The following is a 15,887-nucleotide window of genomic DNA, read 5'->3' as shown; positions in this document are numbered from 1 at the left end:
GGATCAGCTTCCTGATTTTGCAACCATACCACCAGGTAAATGCTAGTACCAGCAGAAGGAAGCAGGCATGAACACACAGCTGGAAAGGAGTATGAGAAGGGGAAGAAGCAGTGGGTAAGGCTTCACCTTACAGCAGAAATACAAGCTCCCTCCAGCCTAAGCTGATTTTGAAATTTGACCTGAAAAGGCATAACTTTTGGTACCAGTCTCAGCTCTTACAACCTACTAGCTCTTATCTCTTCAGCTTGGTAGGTAAAACTGGTTGGTTAGTCATTCAGTGATCTGGAATAGGACAGCGATGCAGGTTAAAAAGCAGACAAAGAATATTCTTTCCATAATTCAAACCTTCAATCTAGATCTCCAGAATGCTCAAAAGCAGAGCATCAGAGCAAATTAAAGAGTAGGATTAAGCTGCTGGGAGGGATGCTTAAACTGCCAGCACCATCAAAAGAAGAGCTTGTCAAACTACTGTCCAAGCCATTTTCAAACACTGCTTTCTAAAAATATCCGATTTTTCATGAGAATGAATACTTTCAATATTCAAACAATTCATCCACTTCTTTGCTTAAGTAAAGGACAAAGAAATGTTCATTATATAGCAATATTTACTGTTTGGAAGAGGTACTTTCAAGCACTAAAATTCTCCATCAGCCTCTCAAATGTGGTGGTGGTAATGATTTATAGGGGATTGGAGTTTTATGTGGTTTTTATCTTTGCTTTACAAAATAGGCTACATATTCCAGGACTGTTCTATGTATGCTCCCTTAAAATGTCATAATCTACATGCTGTCCAAGGTAAAACCGCTCTTCATCCCCACAAAATGTCAGCTTGACAGTTTTACTTCTATACAGAATACAGGGGTTTTATTGCAGTTTAAAAAAATAAAACTGGTAAGAATAAGTGCAATATTTGTTAAAATTTTATTTTGTATGCATATAACAGACTCTGTTTCAACAAATACAAAACTTTCTTCTGTTACTGTTACCTGGCAGGGCTATCGAAACAAACCACCATATACTTGGTGTACCCAACCACAGATTAAAGAAAGAAAATTGCTCCAGGTTCTTTACAGACAGCTTCCCTACATGAATCAAGAAATGTGATTGTGATGTAGAAACATGAATTATTTCACACTTGGCTAAAGATGATTAGCAGTTGGCAGAATTTGAGAACAGATAAATACTGCACTATGCTCCACATAGGCAAAGTTATAAATTCCTTTTTTTTTTAGTTTTGATCTTATGCAAAAAAGCCCTAAATTAACAAAAACACATTTGTGATAATCATAAAATCATCTGCCGTAACTTTGTTTTGAAATGCTTCATGAACAAGAAATAATATTATAAAGAAATCAAAACCTATGACACAGAACACTTTTGGTGATTATTTCAACGAGACACAGAAGCAGTATCCGTTCTGCTCAGAAAAGGGACATCTGCCTTTTTCCTTTCACATTCTACTGTCCTGGTTTCACAGCTGGGATACTGTTAATCTTCTTCTTAGTAACTGGTCCAATGCTGTGTTTTGGATTTAGTATGACGATCATGTTGATAACACACTGATTTTTCAGATGTTGCTAAGTAGTGTATACACCAAGTCAAGGACTTTTCAGCTTCTCAGGCCTGCCAGTGACAAAGCTGGAGGGGCACAAGAAGTTGGGAGGGGACACAGCCAGGACAGCTCACCTGGACTGACCAAAGTGCTTGTCCATTCCATATGACATCATGCTTAGCATATAAACTGGAAGGAGGTGGCTGGGGAGGATCGCTGCTTGGGGACTGGCTGGGCATCAGTCAGTGGGTGGTGAGCAACTGTACTGTGTATCATTTGGATGGGTTTACTTCCCCCCTTGAGTTTTATTTCTCTTTCTTTTTCTGTTATCTCCTTTTTCATTACTGTTATTAGTAGTACTGTATTTTTCTCTATTTCAATTATTAAACTGTTCTTATCTCAACCCACAGGTTTTACCTTTTTTTCCAGTTCTCCTCCCCATCCCACTGGGAGTGGTGGGGTGAGCAAGCAGCTGTGTGGTACTTAGTTGTTGGCTGGGGTTAAACCATGACATCTACTCATGTAAATTTTTCTTGTAAATTCAATTAAAACTATTTCAACATTCCAAAGAATTACAAATGCTAGCAAAAATACTGCTTGAAGTTCCACAGGCCTTAAACTATGGATTTTAATGCTTACATCAAACAAGAACACCACCAATTACAGCTGGCAGGTGACAGGTAGGTAGGAAGGAACGTAAAATGTTACACAAATGCCTGTGTAAGACCACTTTCCTTGCTGGCTCTACCTTTCAGGCAGTGCACTCGTGCATGGCATGACTTTTAACAGTAATTCTGGCTTCCAGAATCCCATGTTGCACTGCCCTGGGTGATGCTTTTCAATCCTAAGTGCCAGGTTCGGTTGCACCTTGTACCAGATAAGGGAACTAACCCCAGATGGGGGAGAGAAGACCCTCCTCCACTATCCATAATTTTTTCCAGTTTTGTCCACCACACAATGACATAAAGAGCTTAGATAGCCACTTGGTCTCATGCTACGCTAGTCTGGCTCAAGTGAGGACTGGAGAATGCTTAAGTCACACTGCTGCCAAATAAGATGTGACAGTCTTAGGCTCAGTAAAACCTTGCTGAAGGACAAATTCTAATCTACACTGCTGACAGAATGATATCCATGAAAACCGTACGGCTCTAGTTTCACCATGAACAGAAACAGCCAACAGTTCTCTGCAGTGTCGCACCTCCACTCCCTCCATCTTCTCCTCTGCTTTCTTTCGGGTCCCAGCCATCTCCTTTATGCTGGGTCCGGTACTCATTAGAGCCTTCTCAAACCCTAGTCAATGCCACTAACCTGGCAGAAAACCTTTACTTGTTTTCGCTGGGTTGGCTTGCTGTTAGCGTGGAAATTAAATAAGGTGAGAAACAGAAAAAGGACCTTCCTTCTCCCATGGCACTGAGATACTAAGTCAACTCAGTGTCTCATGGAATCACATTATGAAACAACCCCCAGAGAGGCTAAACATTATCACCACACCATCTTGTTTTCTGAGTGGAACATACACTTCAGCTAGCTTTGACTTAAATTTGTAATTTAAAAAACAAACAAAAAACCAAAAAAAACCGCCCCACTCCAGGAATTACATTAACAAAACTACACTAGTAGTACACTAGACACATCATTCTCACCTACAAAGAGGACAAGTGAAAGAAAAACACCATACATTGCACAAATTAAAGTCCTTTGAGACAACCTTAGCAACACTCAGATGCTACAATAAAACCTGTAAGAATTTATACAGAATAGAATTAACTATCTTGCCCCCCACTCCAAATTTTCTATTTGAAATAAAGACTGAAAAGAACTAAAATTACTTGCAAAGTCAGTCCATGTGTAGATGAGAAACCAAGGGTGGATATTTCAAGCTAAAAAATACTATTTAAGATAATTAAGTTACTTCATCTAATTTAAAATGCTGATTTTAAATTGACTATACTATGATGAAACTTTATAGGTAAGTATGTATATGCTCTTATCCACACTCCCAAACAATCTGTGCATCTCTGGGAAGTTCTCTGGCTGCAGCACACAGATTCTGCACACAGGTTATCGAAAATGAAAACCAGAAGTTAGCAGAAACAAGGGATCAATCTTCCTTTTGACTTACACCAAACACCAGCAAACATTTTACAGTAAAGAGCATGGCAAACCTTTAGCAGCAAAACAAAAAATGACAACTGAAACAATTGCTTAACGGGAAAGTAAAAGCTATGTCCCAACGACTCAGTTGTAAATTTTGTAACTGGAAGTGAGCAAAGCAATTATACAACCAGATGGCTCTCTGAAGCCCAAAAACCAGAGCTGAACAGCTAGTCACATACTGGAAACACTGCCAGATTTTCCTTAGCTTCATTTCTGTGGGGCAAACTTTGGCAAAAAAGACTTTGCAGCATAACTTCAAAACGTACATAGAAGGTTCTTCCAGTCTTCTACAGGAGAGTTTCCAGAAGCTTTGGGTGTACTAAAAATTACTTTCTCTTGTGATTTTGGTTTTTACATACCAGTCTGTACATTTCACTACTCAATGTCTCTTAAATAGGACTCAAAATTTATGTACCTCTCCCATTTGCTGTTCAATAATTTGATGGGCCAGTTCCTCTATGGTTGCCATGAATTTCCTGTCAAAGAAAGGAAAGAAGATGCTTAACTTCTATAGCCTCAAAAGTAAAAATAGCTTGGGGAAAATATAGTTCACGTAAGTATGTTCACAGTTGTCTGAAGGCGACAACCCTGCAGAATTTAAATTTGATTATACTATAAAAGTAATGATTTATTTTCTATTTGTAAACTTCTGTATCTTTTTACTAAAGTAACTCGCTTCCTATTTTTCCTCCTCTGCTTTCCCAAAGAGCAACAATACAATAAAATCCCTGTGCGAATGTAAGTGTATTACTGAATGACATCAGGAGGGACATAATTAATATCTTAAAAAATTTAGCTGTTTTTTCTTCTATTATGTAAACTTAAAAATTTAGCACATTTTACATGTTTTCTAAAGCTTCTTTTCCCAAGCTACTCCAGAAAACATTCCAAAAGGCTGAACTGTTTCACATGAAATGATGAATATATTCTAAGCTGGGATCTACTTGAAATTAGGAAATATTCCTTTAACAATTTAAAACAAGTCTTCATTTCTCAGTAAAGAAAAAGATATAAATTAACTATCCCCACACTCTGAGTTTTGATCTTCAATAGCTGGAAGTAATCTTCAAGGTCTTCTCATCTAATGTGAAACTTCCTAATTTAAGACATGCTTCTTATTTCCCCACGCTTGTCTAAACCATGCCACACACCTTCACAGCATCCATCAGGCAATGCAAGAGAAACACTTTTTATTGCTAGTATAGGAAAGGAGTAGATTGAGTCAAATAATTGATGGTTTCTTGCTTAAGAATGCTTTACTCTCAAATGGAATAAGACAGATCAAGATAAACCAAACTATCCAGATGCTAGTTGAAGACTACTAATTACATTTATATTTCCTTTCTGAAGGTATCTAAACCAATGAAAGGTAAGAGCTGGAATTCTAAGACAGACAAAAGAATAGCACATGAAAAAACTGCACTTTTAGAATCTTCTTTATAATGCACTACAATTAAAAGAACTGTAATATTACAGTTATATTATTACTCCAAGAAGAAGGAGAGCCAAAGCTCCTGTCAATTCTTCAAGCACAGAGTTGTTTGCAAACACTGGCCAACTACATCTTACCTCATTTATATCTCACTTTACATATGCCTGCAGAACTATTTTCTTCAGTCTCAGTGTCAACCAGTGAGTCTATAATTCCTTAGAGGAATTACTGCTTAATTGCTCTACTGGTTTCCCTTTTTCACACCAGACTTAAGATCCTTGCCTTTTACCATGAAGGTTTTGAAAACTGAAGGGGTAAGAAATGCTTTGTCACAGGACCACTTTGCTAGTAATACTGTTCACAGCTTATGCTTTCTCCCTTTAAAATTTTCTGCAGAACCACCGTTAATATTGGAAACACTCTTTCTAAACCTCTATAAAACAAATACATAACCTTTCTTCAATTTGTCTTAAAGGAGACGTGTTGCTGACAACTATGTCAAAACTGACAACATTTAGACAGTCAACATTAGATCACCACCTCTCACACTGTTCAACATTCTGCTTTTGTAGCCTTGTATTCCCTTAATCTATGATGATCCATTTGTGTACTTTTTCATTAATGGCAAATTTCTGGCACCAGGAGAAAAAAACCCCACTTTCTCAGAACATATCCAACATAGTTCGGCTCCTTTTCTGTTGCTCTAGGTATTAGGTAAATATTAGCATCTGCATTATATATAATGCATATATTTAAATATATAATTATATGTATATAATTATACATAAATATTAGCATCTGCATTTATACTGATTAGACTTGCTTTACATGTCTAGTCATTGCATTTGTTCTCAAAGTTGTTTCTTGGATGCTTGACAGTATCACTTCCCGAACAACTGAAAAAAAAAGTAAGTCTTTCAAAAGCCTTTGAAAAAGAAACTCACAGAGACACAGATTTATATATCCATCTCTTTTCAAAACCTCAATCCCCCAATGCAAATTATTAGAAGCAGCATCTAAAAGCAGGCATTTTAACAAGAGACAGGCATTAGACTTCCTCCCTGTTAATTACAATGCATTTACTGCACCTCTCTTCAGTCTTCAGACTCAAACCAAAATGTAACCAGAATCTCTTTCTGTATGTAAATCCTATGCAAATATTGTTGGTTTATGCCCCTAGTAAATGAGTCAGTGAGCCTTCTCGGCAGAAGAGGTCAGAATTATTTTTAAACACATCATTATCACCAGTGTTAGCCCAAATGTGTTGGTATTGAACCTGCCATCCTTGCCAATGGTTTTCCATCACTCTAGATAAGCACTCCATGAGCTACCATGTCAGTGGAAAACTTCCATTAGCTTGCATTAATTCAACCACACTACTTTTTGCTCAGTTTTTCTGTGCCAGAGTTTTCCCCAATGTTTTACTCTAAGTAACTTAGTTAAGACTTTTTAAATTGTTTTTTGCTTACTTCAACTGCAATGGGTTAGAAAACATTCCCACAAGAAAGGCCAGCAGATGTGAGGGCTGGCAATCAGAAGCACTAACCCCTCCACTAGTACAATTATACCCAGAAGACATTGATGTTTTTAACTCAAGCCCTTCTCCAGGGACCACAGTTACACAACTTTAATTGTCCTAGTAGGAAGTTCCTACCAATAAAATTTCAAAATATTATACCAGTGTAGACTAAGGACTTTAAAAGCAGTAGCAGGAAGAATATTTCTTTATGTTTGGACTCTCCATTTGATATAAATGGTAATGTCTCTTGTTCTGTTGGTATAGCTGCCCCACTATTGAGTACCTTGATTCCGATTTAAAACCCCTTAAATGAGTTAAGAACAAACCATGTCAGTACGAAGACACAACACAAGAAAATTCTGTCCACACCAGAGATCTTCAGTTTACTTTTTTAAAAAAAGTCATAACCCTGACCAGCATAGTTTTACTGGTGCAAAAACAATGCCTGTAAAATTTGAGTAGTTTAACTTACCCTGCTGGCACTGTCAAACCAGTTTGACACTGTCTATGGAATGCATAATGATTCTGGTAATGACCATGTATATGTATGGAATGTGTGTAAATACAGGGGTCTTTCCTAGATTAAATCCACCTGTAGATCAGATGCACATTTAAACTAAGGTGCATAAGAACTTTCTACTTTTGAGGTACAGGCCCCTTAACTAGTTATGACTGTGTAAGTTACTGTGAACTTTCTGTTCTTTTACAGCAGTAAAGACAAATATAGAAAGATCAACATGACTTCCTAGGAAAGCTACTGCCTCTTAGAGGCAACTGTCTTAATCTCTCTATCTAGTCATACTGCTTCAGTGGTAAATTATTTCAACAGATCTCAGAAAATGAACTAAGGATACACTACTTTAGCTCAGGTCATCAAACTGGGCTCACAGCTGCTCTATACCTTAAAATGGAAGCTAGTCCTCATGTCCATTCTCAAACTCATCATGTACTATTAAGAATTCAGCATAACCTGTGCCAAACTTGTTTAGTAAATATCTACATGTAAAATAGAAAGCACTTAATCCCTCTATGATTAGAGGCGCCTGTCAGGGGGTTGTGTTACTTGTTTGAAGCACAAAGATGTCTTTATATTTAGAACAGCATTATGCAATGCTTTATAGATAATAAATTAAGCCAAGGAATCCAAACACATTAGTGAAACAAGTGACACTACTCAATGCTCCATACAAGAAAAGCCCAATGAACACAGCAAGCTAAATGTGCTATTCTTGTATTATTGTTCTATAAGCCATATTGCTCAAGATGGTAGAACAGTTGACAGACTTAAAGGAGTAACATTCTCTTTATCAATGAACTACAGAATATTTATGTGACTCTTGACACCCAGTTAGATACTGCTTATTAAATTTACATTACATCAAGATTTAGAGAGTACATATGTAAGAGACAGATAACAGGAAAATGAAGCAGCTAAACCTGCAGGCAAGCAAGGAATGAAATGCTTATAAAAGCATAAGGGAATAATTAAAAAGCACACAGCAATATAGGAAGAGATGCATTTGCAGGCATGCCTGCACAATTAATTTAGAATCAATGCTCTCATTGCTTTTTTTGTGTAAGTGAGTGCTACAATGGGAGTAGAGATGAGAAAACAGAATTGCTAGGATAAGTTTTCAGGAGACTTAAATCATTCTTACAGCTTGGGCCACCAAAGGGACAGTCTCACTTTTAGCCCTGGGCTCCTGCTGCTTTTAGCATGCCATCTCTAAAACATGCCTGAACAGTTACAGAGCTGATTCATCAGCCCCACAACAGCTGGGGAAAGGAAGGAGGAGGCAAGGTAAGGGGGGCTGTCTGCAAGCTGAGCCCACTCACATGAATGCTGGCTACACATGAGAGCTAGGTAAGGAGACAGCCATTCAATGAGGTCAAGCTGCCCTGTGTAATGTCAGTCATGGCCTGCATCTCCACATGTGGCTTGCAAAATCCTGCACTGGTATAGGAAGAAAAAACTCCAAACTGGTTCCCTGCACCAGAGCTGAAGCTGCACAATGAACCAGACCAGGAAGCTCATCTGACCAGAGGCTTCCCCCTTCACTGACCAGGTTCAGCCACGTCTGTTCTCCTACCTGGCACACAAAGATTATGCTAACACAGCATAGTGAGTGCAAACCCCTCTTCCCAAACACACCAAGGCATTATAACCACTATGGGTGCAAGTACAGCACTTCATGAAGAGGTAGCCTACCTGAGGCTACCCCTAACTCCTGGCTCACAGCTTTGTCCCCTTCTGCTCCCCAACCTTGTGGTTGTATAGCTGCAAGGTAAACTCACCTAAATTTATTCACTCTGCAGCTAACAACTGCTATTTGTAACAAGAAAAGCAGGTAGAAGGAGAAATAAGACCATTACTTTTGGAAAAAAGTCCACAGTGTTACATCAGCTTATGTGTAACACCAAATTGCCCATACAGGTGCGGTGTCAGGTGACTGCTCAGAGTATTCACTGAACTACGGCCACAGACAAGGTAGCAGATACGTGAATATACAATATGGAAAGGACTTGCAAACCTATTCAACAGTGCTATTAATAACTCTCCCCTTACAACTTAGATGTACTCATATCCACAGAAACTTCCTTCAGAAAAAAAAATCCTGTTTCACACACATCCTTCCAGTAAATCACTGTTGACATTGTTTCAGATAAAAATATCCCTTTATAAATATCATCACCCACATGTTCCTCGATTTTTTTCCTTTACCAACACCACAGGATTAGATTTTGTTAGAAGGTGTGTGGGTTTGGTTTGTGTTTTTTTTTAAATTCCTATAAACATGTATGTAAAACACTAGTGAAGAAATACTCAGATTAAGTCAGTCAAGAGTGAAAGCATTAGTCATGTTGACACACTGTCCTGCTAACACTTCAAAACAAACATACTACCAAAATAAATGGAGCAGTTTTCACACCACAAAGTTACTGCTAAGCTATAAACAGCAACCTCAACCCATCTGGAATGAAATAACCATTAATTATTGCTAATATGACAATAGCAGAGGGTTTGGCTTCAGTATTTTGGTGGTTTATGCTTTTCAAGTTTCTAGTTTAACTTCCTACAAAAGCAGTCAAATACTTAGCTTAGCCCAGCCTGTCCTACTATCAAGTTGAGCAACAGTAATTTAAGTTAAACAAATTTGAACAGCCTTTCAGAGAAGGCCAAACCAACAAAATCTAAATATTGATAAAGAAAGGCAGTTCTCAGACCATGATTTTCAGGAAGGAACATTCTTCATCACAAAGTCTGCACCACTGCATCCTAAGATATATAGGACTCACCCAGAAAGCACAAGCAACCTCCTGGTCTCAGAGAATTGGAAATTAACGAGTTTGATTCTTCAGAAGAAAAATCCTTTGTTGCTTTAAGAGTTTGGTGAGTGCTATCTAACACAGCAATCTCCAGAATCAAAAGCTGCTGACTGAAGGCTAAGAATACAGACAGATCTGCATACACAAGCATAATCATTTGATTAACTGCACCTTTGCAGTTTTATCCATTATTCTCACAATGATGAAATTCTGTTTTGCAGCAGCTTACCTTATGCAAATAACATACAGGCGCAAGTTTTAAGCGCTAAAAGCAGCTTGAAATGGCACTGAGGTAAAAATATGAGGACTTTACCAGCAAGTCACTTAGGTATTGTTTAATTCTCTCTGATGGTCACTATTGGGTTGCATGCTGCAGCCTGGTGTAACAAAAAAAATATATGCAGACAGCTGTGCCAGCCAGAGCCTGCAGTCCCCCCACCCACCACAGCTGCTTGCCACCTCCTCACAGTGGATGTTAATACTCCATGGGTCTGGGAGAGCAGACACTCACATGAGAGCTCCCTGACCTGTATCAACCAAAATAACTCAGGTTAGCAAAGCTTACCATTAAAACTGCTTAAGCTAGTATGGCTGCTGAAGTAGGAAAGGCACACATACCCTCTGCCAGCTGCAGCACTGCGAGCTGAGATCCACGCTTTGTCCACCAGCAGAACAAACATACAAGTTAAAGATTTGGCACTGCTCTATTCCTTCTACACAGTTAAGGTCCCTACTTTAAGCAAGGGGTGCTGGTTTTTTCCAGGGTTTTTTGACCCAGACATTAGACACAGGTTAACTTCATTCAGGGGGACTACTTTCCTTCACAAACTGCAAGGGAACTCCAGCAATTTCACTGGCTGCACAAACTTTAATTGCATCATATAAGCATGCAATAGATCAAAATGGAAATTGAGTATCAGCATAGGGAACAAGCAAACTAATCTACCAGTATAAATATTTAGATTTCACATTACAGATGAAAGCCAGCTTTCACTGGATGAGCACATCAGCTTTAAGCATTCTGTAGTTATATTTCACATGTGATTTATTCAACTGCATGCTACAGTATCAGTGAGGGGTTTTGTTTGGGTTTGGCTCCCTGTACCCCACCACCCCCACCACCCTCCCCCAACTTTAATAACATAATACAATCATTAAATAATTCATGTTGAAATGTACTTCTGGATGTTGTCTGGTCCAACCCCTTTTCCCCCAAAACAGTCAGCTTCAGAGTTACACACATTGTTTAGGGCTTTGTCTTCAGAGGCTAAGAAGCTTGATCAGAAAAATCAAGATAGACTTTATTTAAACAAACAAACAACCACCCACCACATAGCCTGGGCCATGGCTATTCTTAAAGATATCAGAATTTCCACCAACAATTCACAAGAAAAATACAACCAGCAAGAAAAAAAACAGAAATAAGAATTAAGGGAGAAAGTTTAAGCTAGTTAATCTACTGCAAGCTCTTTTCTGTAATAAGCCTCTTGATCTGCTGTTGCAGAATGCAACAGACTTCACAACGGTGTGGTCAAATCATCCAGCTAGAACAGTCTGCGTGAACTGCAGAAGCAGCTGAGACCAGTACTGATGTCAGTTGTGTTCATTATATTACCATGCACGTGCACATATACAGCTGACCACCACCACATGAAAATACTTGGTACTGTGATAAGAGAGGATCTGCAACGTCTCTGGAGAAAGAGCTACAGACAGAAGCACTCAAATATTTCACAGAGCATAAGACTTCCCTCAAACAAGCGTCCCTGGGGAAAGTTGAACAGCAAGGTGTAAGCTGTTGGACACCTCATTGCACAACTGCTACCATAAACTAACAGGGCGGGGAAACATCTATAGAATTATTTTCAGGTAGAAATGCTGTTATAGTCACCCAAAATTACAAAGCATAGAAGTAAATCACCAGGTGAACACTGCCTCATCCAACACAGTATCATGATGTCTTGCCTCCCCCCTTCCCCAATACTTATATTTCTACTTATACAATGCTGATTACAAAACCAGGAGATTGTCCTACAGAAAACTGTTTGGTTTTTTTTTTTGCTCTTCTTTTTCTGTGATAGGTGTGGACACAGCTCTTCCTACACCACTTTCCCCAAGTCCACCTTGCTCATACTCTTATCAGCAGCTTCAGATCAGATATTTCAAATATGAAGAACGCCAACTCAGTTTTTCAAGAATCACGTCCACACACTCATTTTGCCGGAAAAACCAATATCAAAAGACTTTTCTTCCTGCTGCGTTAAGTTTATTTGCACAACACATGCCATCTCCTCTCTTGCCTCCACAACGTGCAAATGCAAGTTCATCCCGTGGTACAGGGCTGTGCTTTTTATGCTTAAAGACAATATACTGCAGCACTGAAAAGAGAAAGGACCCACAAACACCGCAGCCGAGCAGAAAAACCCCACCCAGAGAGACAAAATCAGGAACAGCGACAGGGTCATCTGCCCCAGCAAGGCTAATACCGGGTGCTCCGCAGGACATACCACCTTATCCCAAACACACCCGGGCAGCCGCCAGAGATGCCAGGGAAAAGCAAACCGGCGGGCTAAGGGAGTCAGCAGGCACAAAGTGGCTGGGGGGGGGGCGGGGGGGCAGGGGGCACGGTCACCCCCCACCCCGGAGCACTGAGGCTGCGCACGGCAGCCGCGGGGAGAGGCGCGCGGCGGCCACGCTTCAGCCCAGCGCGCGGGCCCGCCCTTCCCCCAGCCCCCCGGCGAGCGCCCTCCCCTCCCGGGGGGGTCGCGGGGCTGCGGTGAGACGGCAAGGGGAGGGGGCGGCGAGCCAGCGCAAGGGCTCAACCCCCGCCGCGGCCAGGGGGGCGGCCCAGCGGCGCCCCGCACAAAATGGCTGCGCGGGGCCGGAGGGGGGGGGCGCCGCCGCCCAACACGAGGGTGACATCGCCCGTCGCGGCCGCCACCGCCCCGCCGCGGCTCCCTCTCCCCGGCAGGAGGGGCCGGGGCCCGCTGCGGCGGCGGGAGCGGCGGCCGGCGCCGCCCGGATGCGGGGCGGCGGGAGGCGCAAGCGGTTCCTGTAGGTGAAAGGTCGGGGGGCGCGCGGCCTCCCGCGGGACGCGCCGAGGCCTGAGGCGGGACGGGCGGCGCCCTGCGCCACGCTCCGCGGAGGCGGCGGGCCGGCAGCCGCGCGGGCCCGCACCGTTACTGTGCGGCCGCCCCCGCCAGGCCGCGGCCGCTGCCGGGGGAGTCGCTCACCTGGCGGGCTGGGCGCCCGGCGGCCACTCCGGCAGGCTTATTTGTCGGCGACGGCTCCTGCTCCCGGAGGTCAGAGTTCGCGACCCCGCCCCCTCAGCTCAGCTCCGCTCGGCGCCGCCCCGCCCCTCCCGCCGCCGCCGCGGCTGCGCCTGCGCCTGCGCTCGCGCCCGGCCGCCTTGCGGGGAGGGCGGGGGCCCTGCGGGGAGGGGGCCGCGCGGGGCAGGGCGGGGCGGGGCGGGGCGGGGCTGGGCGCCGCTGCCGCGCCCGCCTCCCCTTCCCCACCCTTCCGGCGGCCGCTAACGGAGCCCGGGGCGGGGCGGGGCGCGGTGGCTCTTTGTCCGCGCTGGCGGGCGGTGCCGCCGCCGGGCACAGGCCGCGGGGCGGGGGGTGCTGTGGGGGGCACCGATTGCCGTGGTGCCGCGGGCAGGCGGCAGCGGGCCTGGCCTGAGGCGGAGCTCCCTCGCAAATGGGGAACGTGGCTCTGCCCCGAGTCGTTGTGCCCGCCCTGCGGGGCTGTCGTGCCCGCCGGCAGGAGAGCTCGAGTCTCAGGTCCCCCCCGCAGCGCTCTGCGAGGAAACGGGGACGTGTCAGCTTCGAAGATGACAGGCGCAAAGCGTCTGCTTTCGGCTTTGGGTGGCTTGGTGGGGTCTTGTCACTGAGGCAAAGAGATGAGGCTCGCACCGCGCAACATGATGGAGGCACCAACGCGGCGTCATCCTGCCGGGGCTGCTCACGGGCGGCTGTGGCGGCCCAGCCCGCGGTAGCTGGCAGAGCTGGCCTCCGCCAGCGTGGCAGCAGCAAATTACTTCATTAACCGCTGCTCCGAGCAGGTTTGGGGAAGGTGATGGGGAGCCTGGCCGCTAGCCGCACACCCTGCAGCGGTAGGGCGGCCGGAAAACTGCCAGATGGACAACGCACTGCTCTTCCGGCTGAGTCTCGACATTCGTTTGGACCAAAGTTGTGTTAGCTAATTACGTAGCTTGTGCTAATTATTTTAGCGAGCTTGATTTTAAGTAGGAGTTTTATACTTCATGTTCCTTTTTTCCTTTCCTGTCTGTTCAGTGAAGATTGTGTAGCGGTGGTTAAGAGACCAGCAGGAACTTGTAGCTCATGTAGGTCACCAGGGCTGTATGCACAGTTTCACTGTCTGAAATTCATTTAGACCAGTTTATGCAATTTCTACTGAATCGGGTGACATAAGCATCAGCATCTGAGAAGCAGAGATACAGGAAAAATGCCAAAGAATACAAGCAATTTATGTGTTAGTAACACTACTCATGCACTTATATTGTCCATTCCTTCACTGCTTCCCACCCCATCCCACTGCTGCGCTTGCATCTAGCAGCCCTAGCTCAAGATCACTAGTTTAGTCAGTACTTGCAAGCATCATGTTTTGCTTCTTGATCAAACACATTCCCAAAAGCCAAATGCAAATGAACCTTATGAAGAATTTTTAAATTGGAACAATTATCTTCCTAAGCCTTTCATGAAAGTGTCAAATGTAACAGCACTCTCGAATTTGCAGTACTTATCACCTCTAGCCTTCTAAATGAAGGAGCTTACTGCAGTTTAAGTTAACAAATACCAAGGAATTTGCACCAAAGCTTATTTCAGGCAAGTAGTCTGATACCCTCAATAGAGTAGAAATGTCCCTGTAACCAATAAAATGTGTTTTGATTCTTTTCTCAGCAAGTGACCCAATTCATATTAGATTTTATATTTTATATTACTAAGGCATGTCTGTGTAGCTGTGTCAGCCAGGATTACAAGAGACACATCCCTATCAAAAACATGCAGAGAAGCAAAACCCTTTTATGCTGTTACCGCGAGTTACCAAAAAACTGCTTTCAAACATCTGTCACAGAAGTACAGGGAGGCAGCATAACTAACCTGACAGGAAAATCTCTCCTTTACAAGCCCCACTTAAAATACTTACAGAACCATTGAATCGTTTAGGTTGGAAAAGGCCTTTAATATCCAGTCCAACTATTAACCTGGCACTGCCATATCCACCACTAAACTATGTCCTTAAGTGCCACATCTACACCTATTTTAAAGATCTCCAGGGATGGTGATGTAGCCACCTCCCTGGGCAGCCTGCTCCAATGCTTGACAACCCCTTCAGTGAAGGAATTTTTCCTAATAGCCCATCTAAACCTGCCCAGGCACAACATGAGACCATTCCCTCTCGCCCTATTACTTGTTAAACGGAAGATGAGACCGACCCCCACCTGCCTACAACCTCCCTTCAGGTGGTTGTTGAGAGCGATAAGGTCCCCCCTGAGCCTCCTTTTCTCCAGCCTAAACAGCCCCAGTTCCCTCAGCCGCTCCTCATGGGCCTCGTTCTCTAGACCCTTCCCCAGCTCCGTTGCCCGTCTGTGGACACGCTCCAGCACCTCAGTGTCCTTCTTGCAGTGAGGGGCCCAAAACTGAACACTGGATTTGAGGTGCGGCCTCACCAGTGCCCAGTACCGGGGGACAATCACTGCCCTGGTCCTGCTGGCCACGCTGCTTCTGATACAAGCCGGGATGCTGTTGGCCTTCTTGGCCACCTGGGCACACTGCCAGCTCATGTCCAGCCGGCTGCCAACCAGCACCCCCAGGTCCTTTTCCCCAGGCAGCTTTCCAGCCGCTCTGCCCCAAGCCTGTAGCGCTGTGTGGGGTTGG

General features: G+C 43.6%; 1 protein-coding gene across 4 annotated transcripts in view; it reads right to left on the bottom strand.

Moving 5' to 3' along the window:
- NR2C1 (nuclear receptor subfamily 2 group C member 1) overlaps positions 1–13,338 on the bottom strand; it is a 48,648-nt gene extending 35,310 nt beyond the window's left edge. For 2 of the 4 annotated variants that reach the window (XM_037387703.1, XM_037387704.1), the window contains exons 1-2: positions 13,221–13,330; positions 4,125–4,185 (exon numbers count right to left, since the gene is read on the bottom strand). In XM_037387703.1, coding sequence (XP_037243600.1) covers positions 4,125–4,178 — 54 coding nt within the window. In that variant the 5' untranslated portion in view covers positions 4,179–4,185; positions 13,221–13,330. Of the gene's footprint in view, positions 1–4,124; positions 4,186–13,220 lie in introns of all 4 variants that reach the window. The other 2 variants (XM_037387700.1, XM_037387702.1) reach the window with 2 other exon arrangements.
- Positions 13,339–15,887: the final 2,549 nt, after the last annotated feature.

The sequence above is a fragment of the Falco rusticolus genome, chromosome 5 (assembly GCF_015220075.1).
Source record: "Falco rusticolus isolate bFalRus1 chromosome 5, bFalRus1.pri, whole genome shotgun sequence".
In the NCBI taxonomy this organism is placed as follows: Eukaryota; Metazoa; Chordata; class Aves; order Falconiformes; family Falconidae; genus Falco; species Falco rusticolus.
Note: the sequence above shows the minus strand (reverse complement) of the source record. Positions and strands in the feature narration are given on the sequence as shown.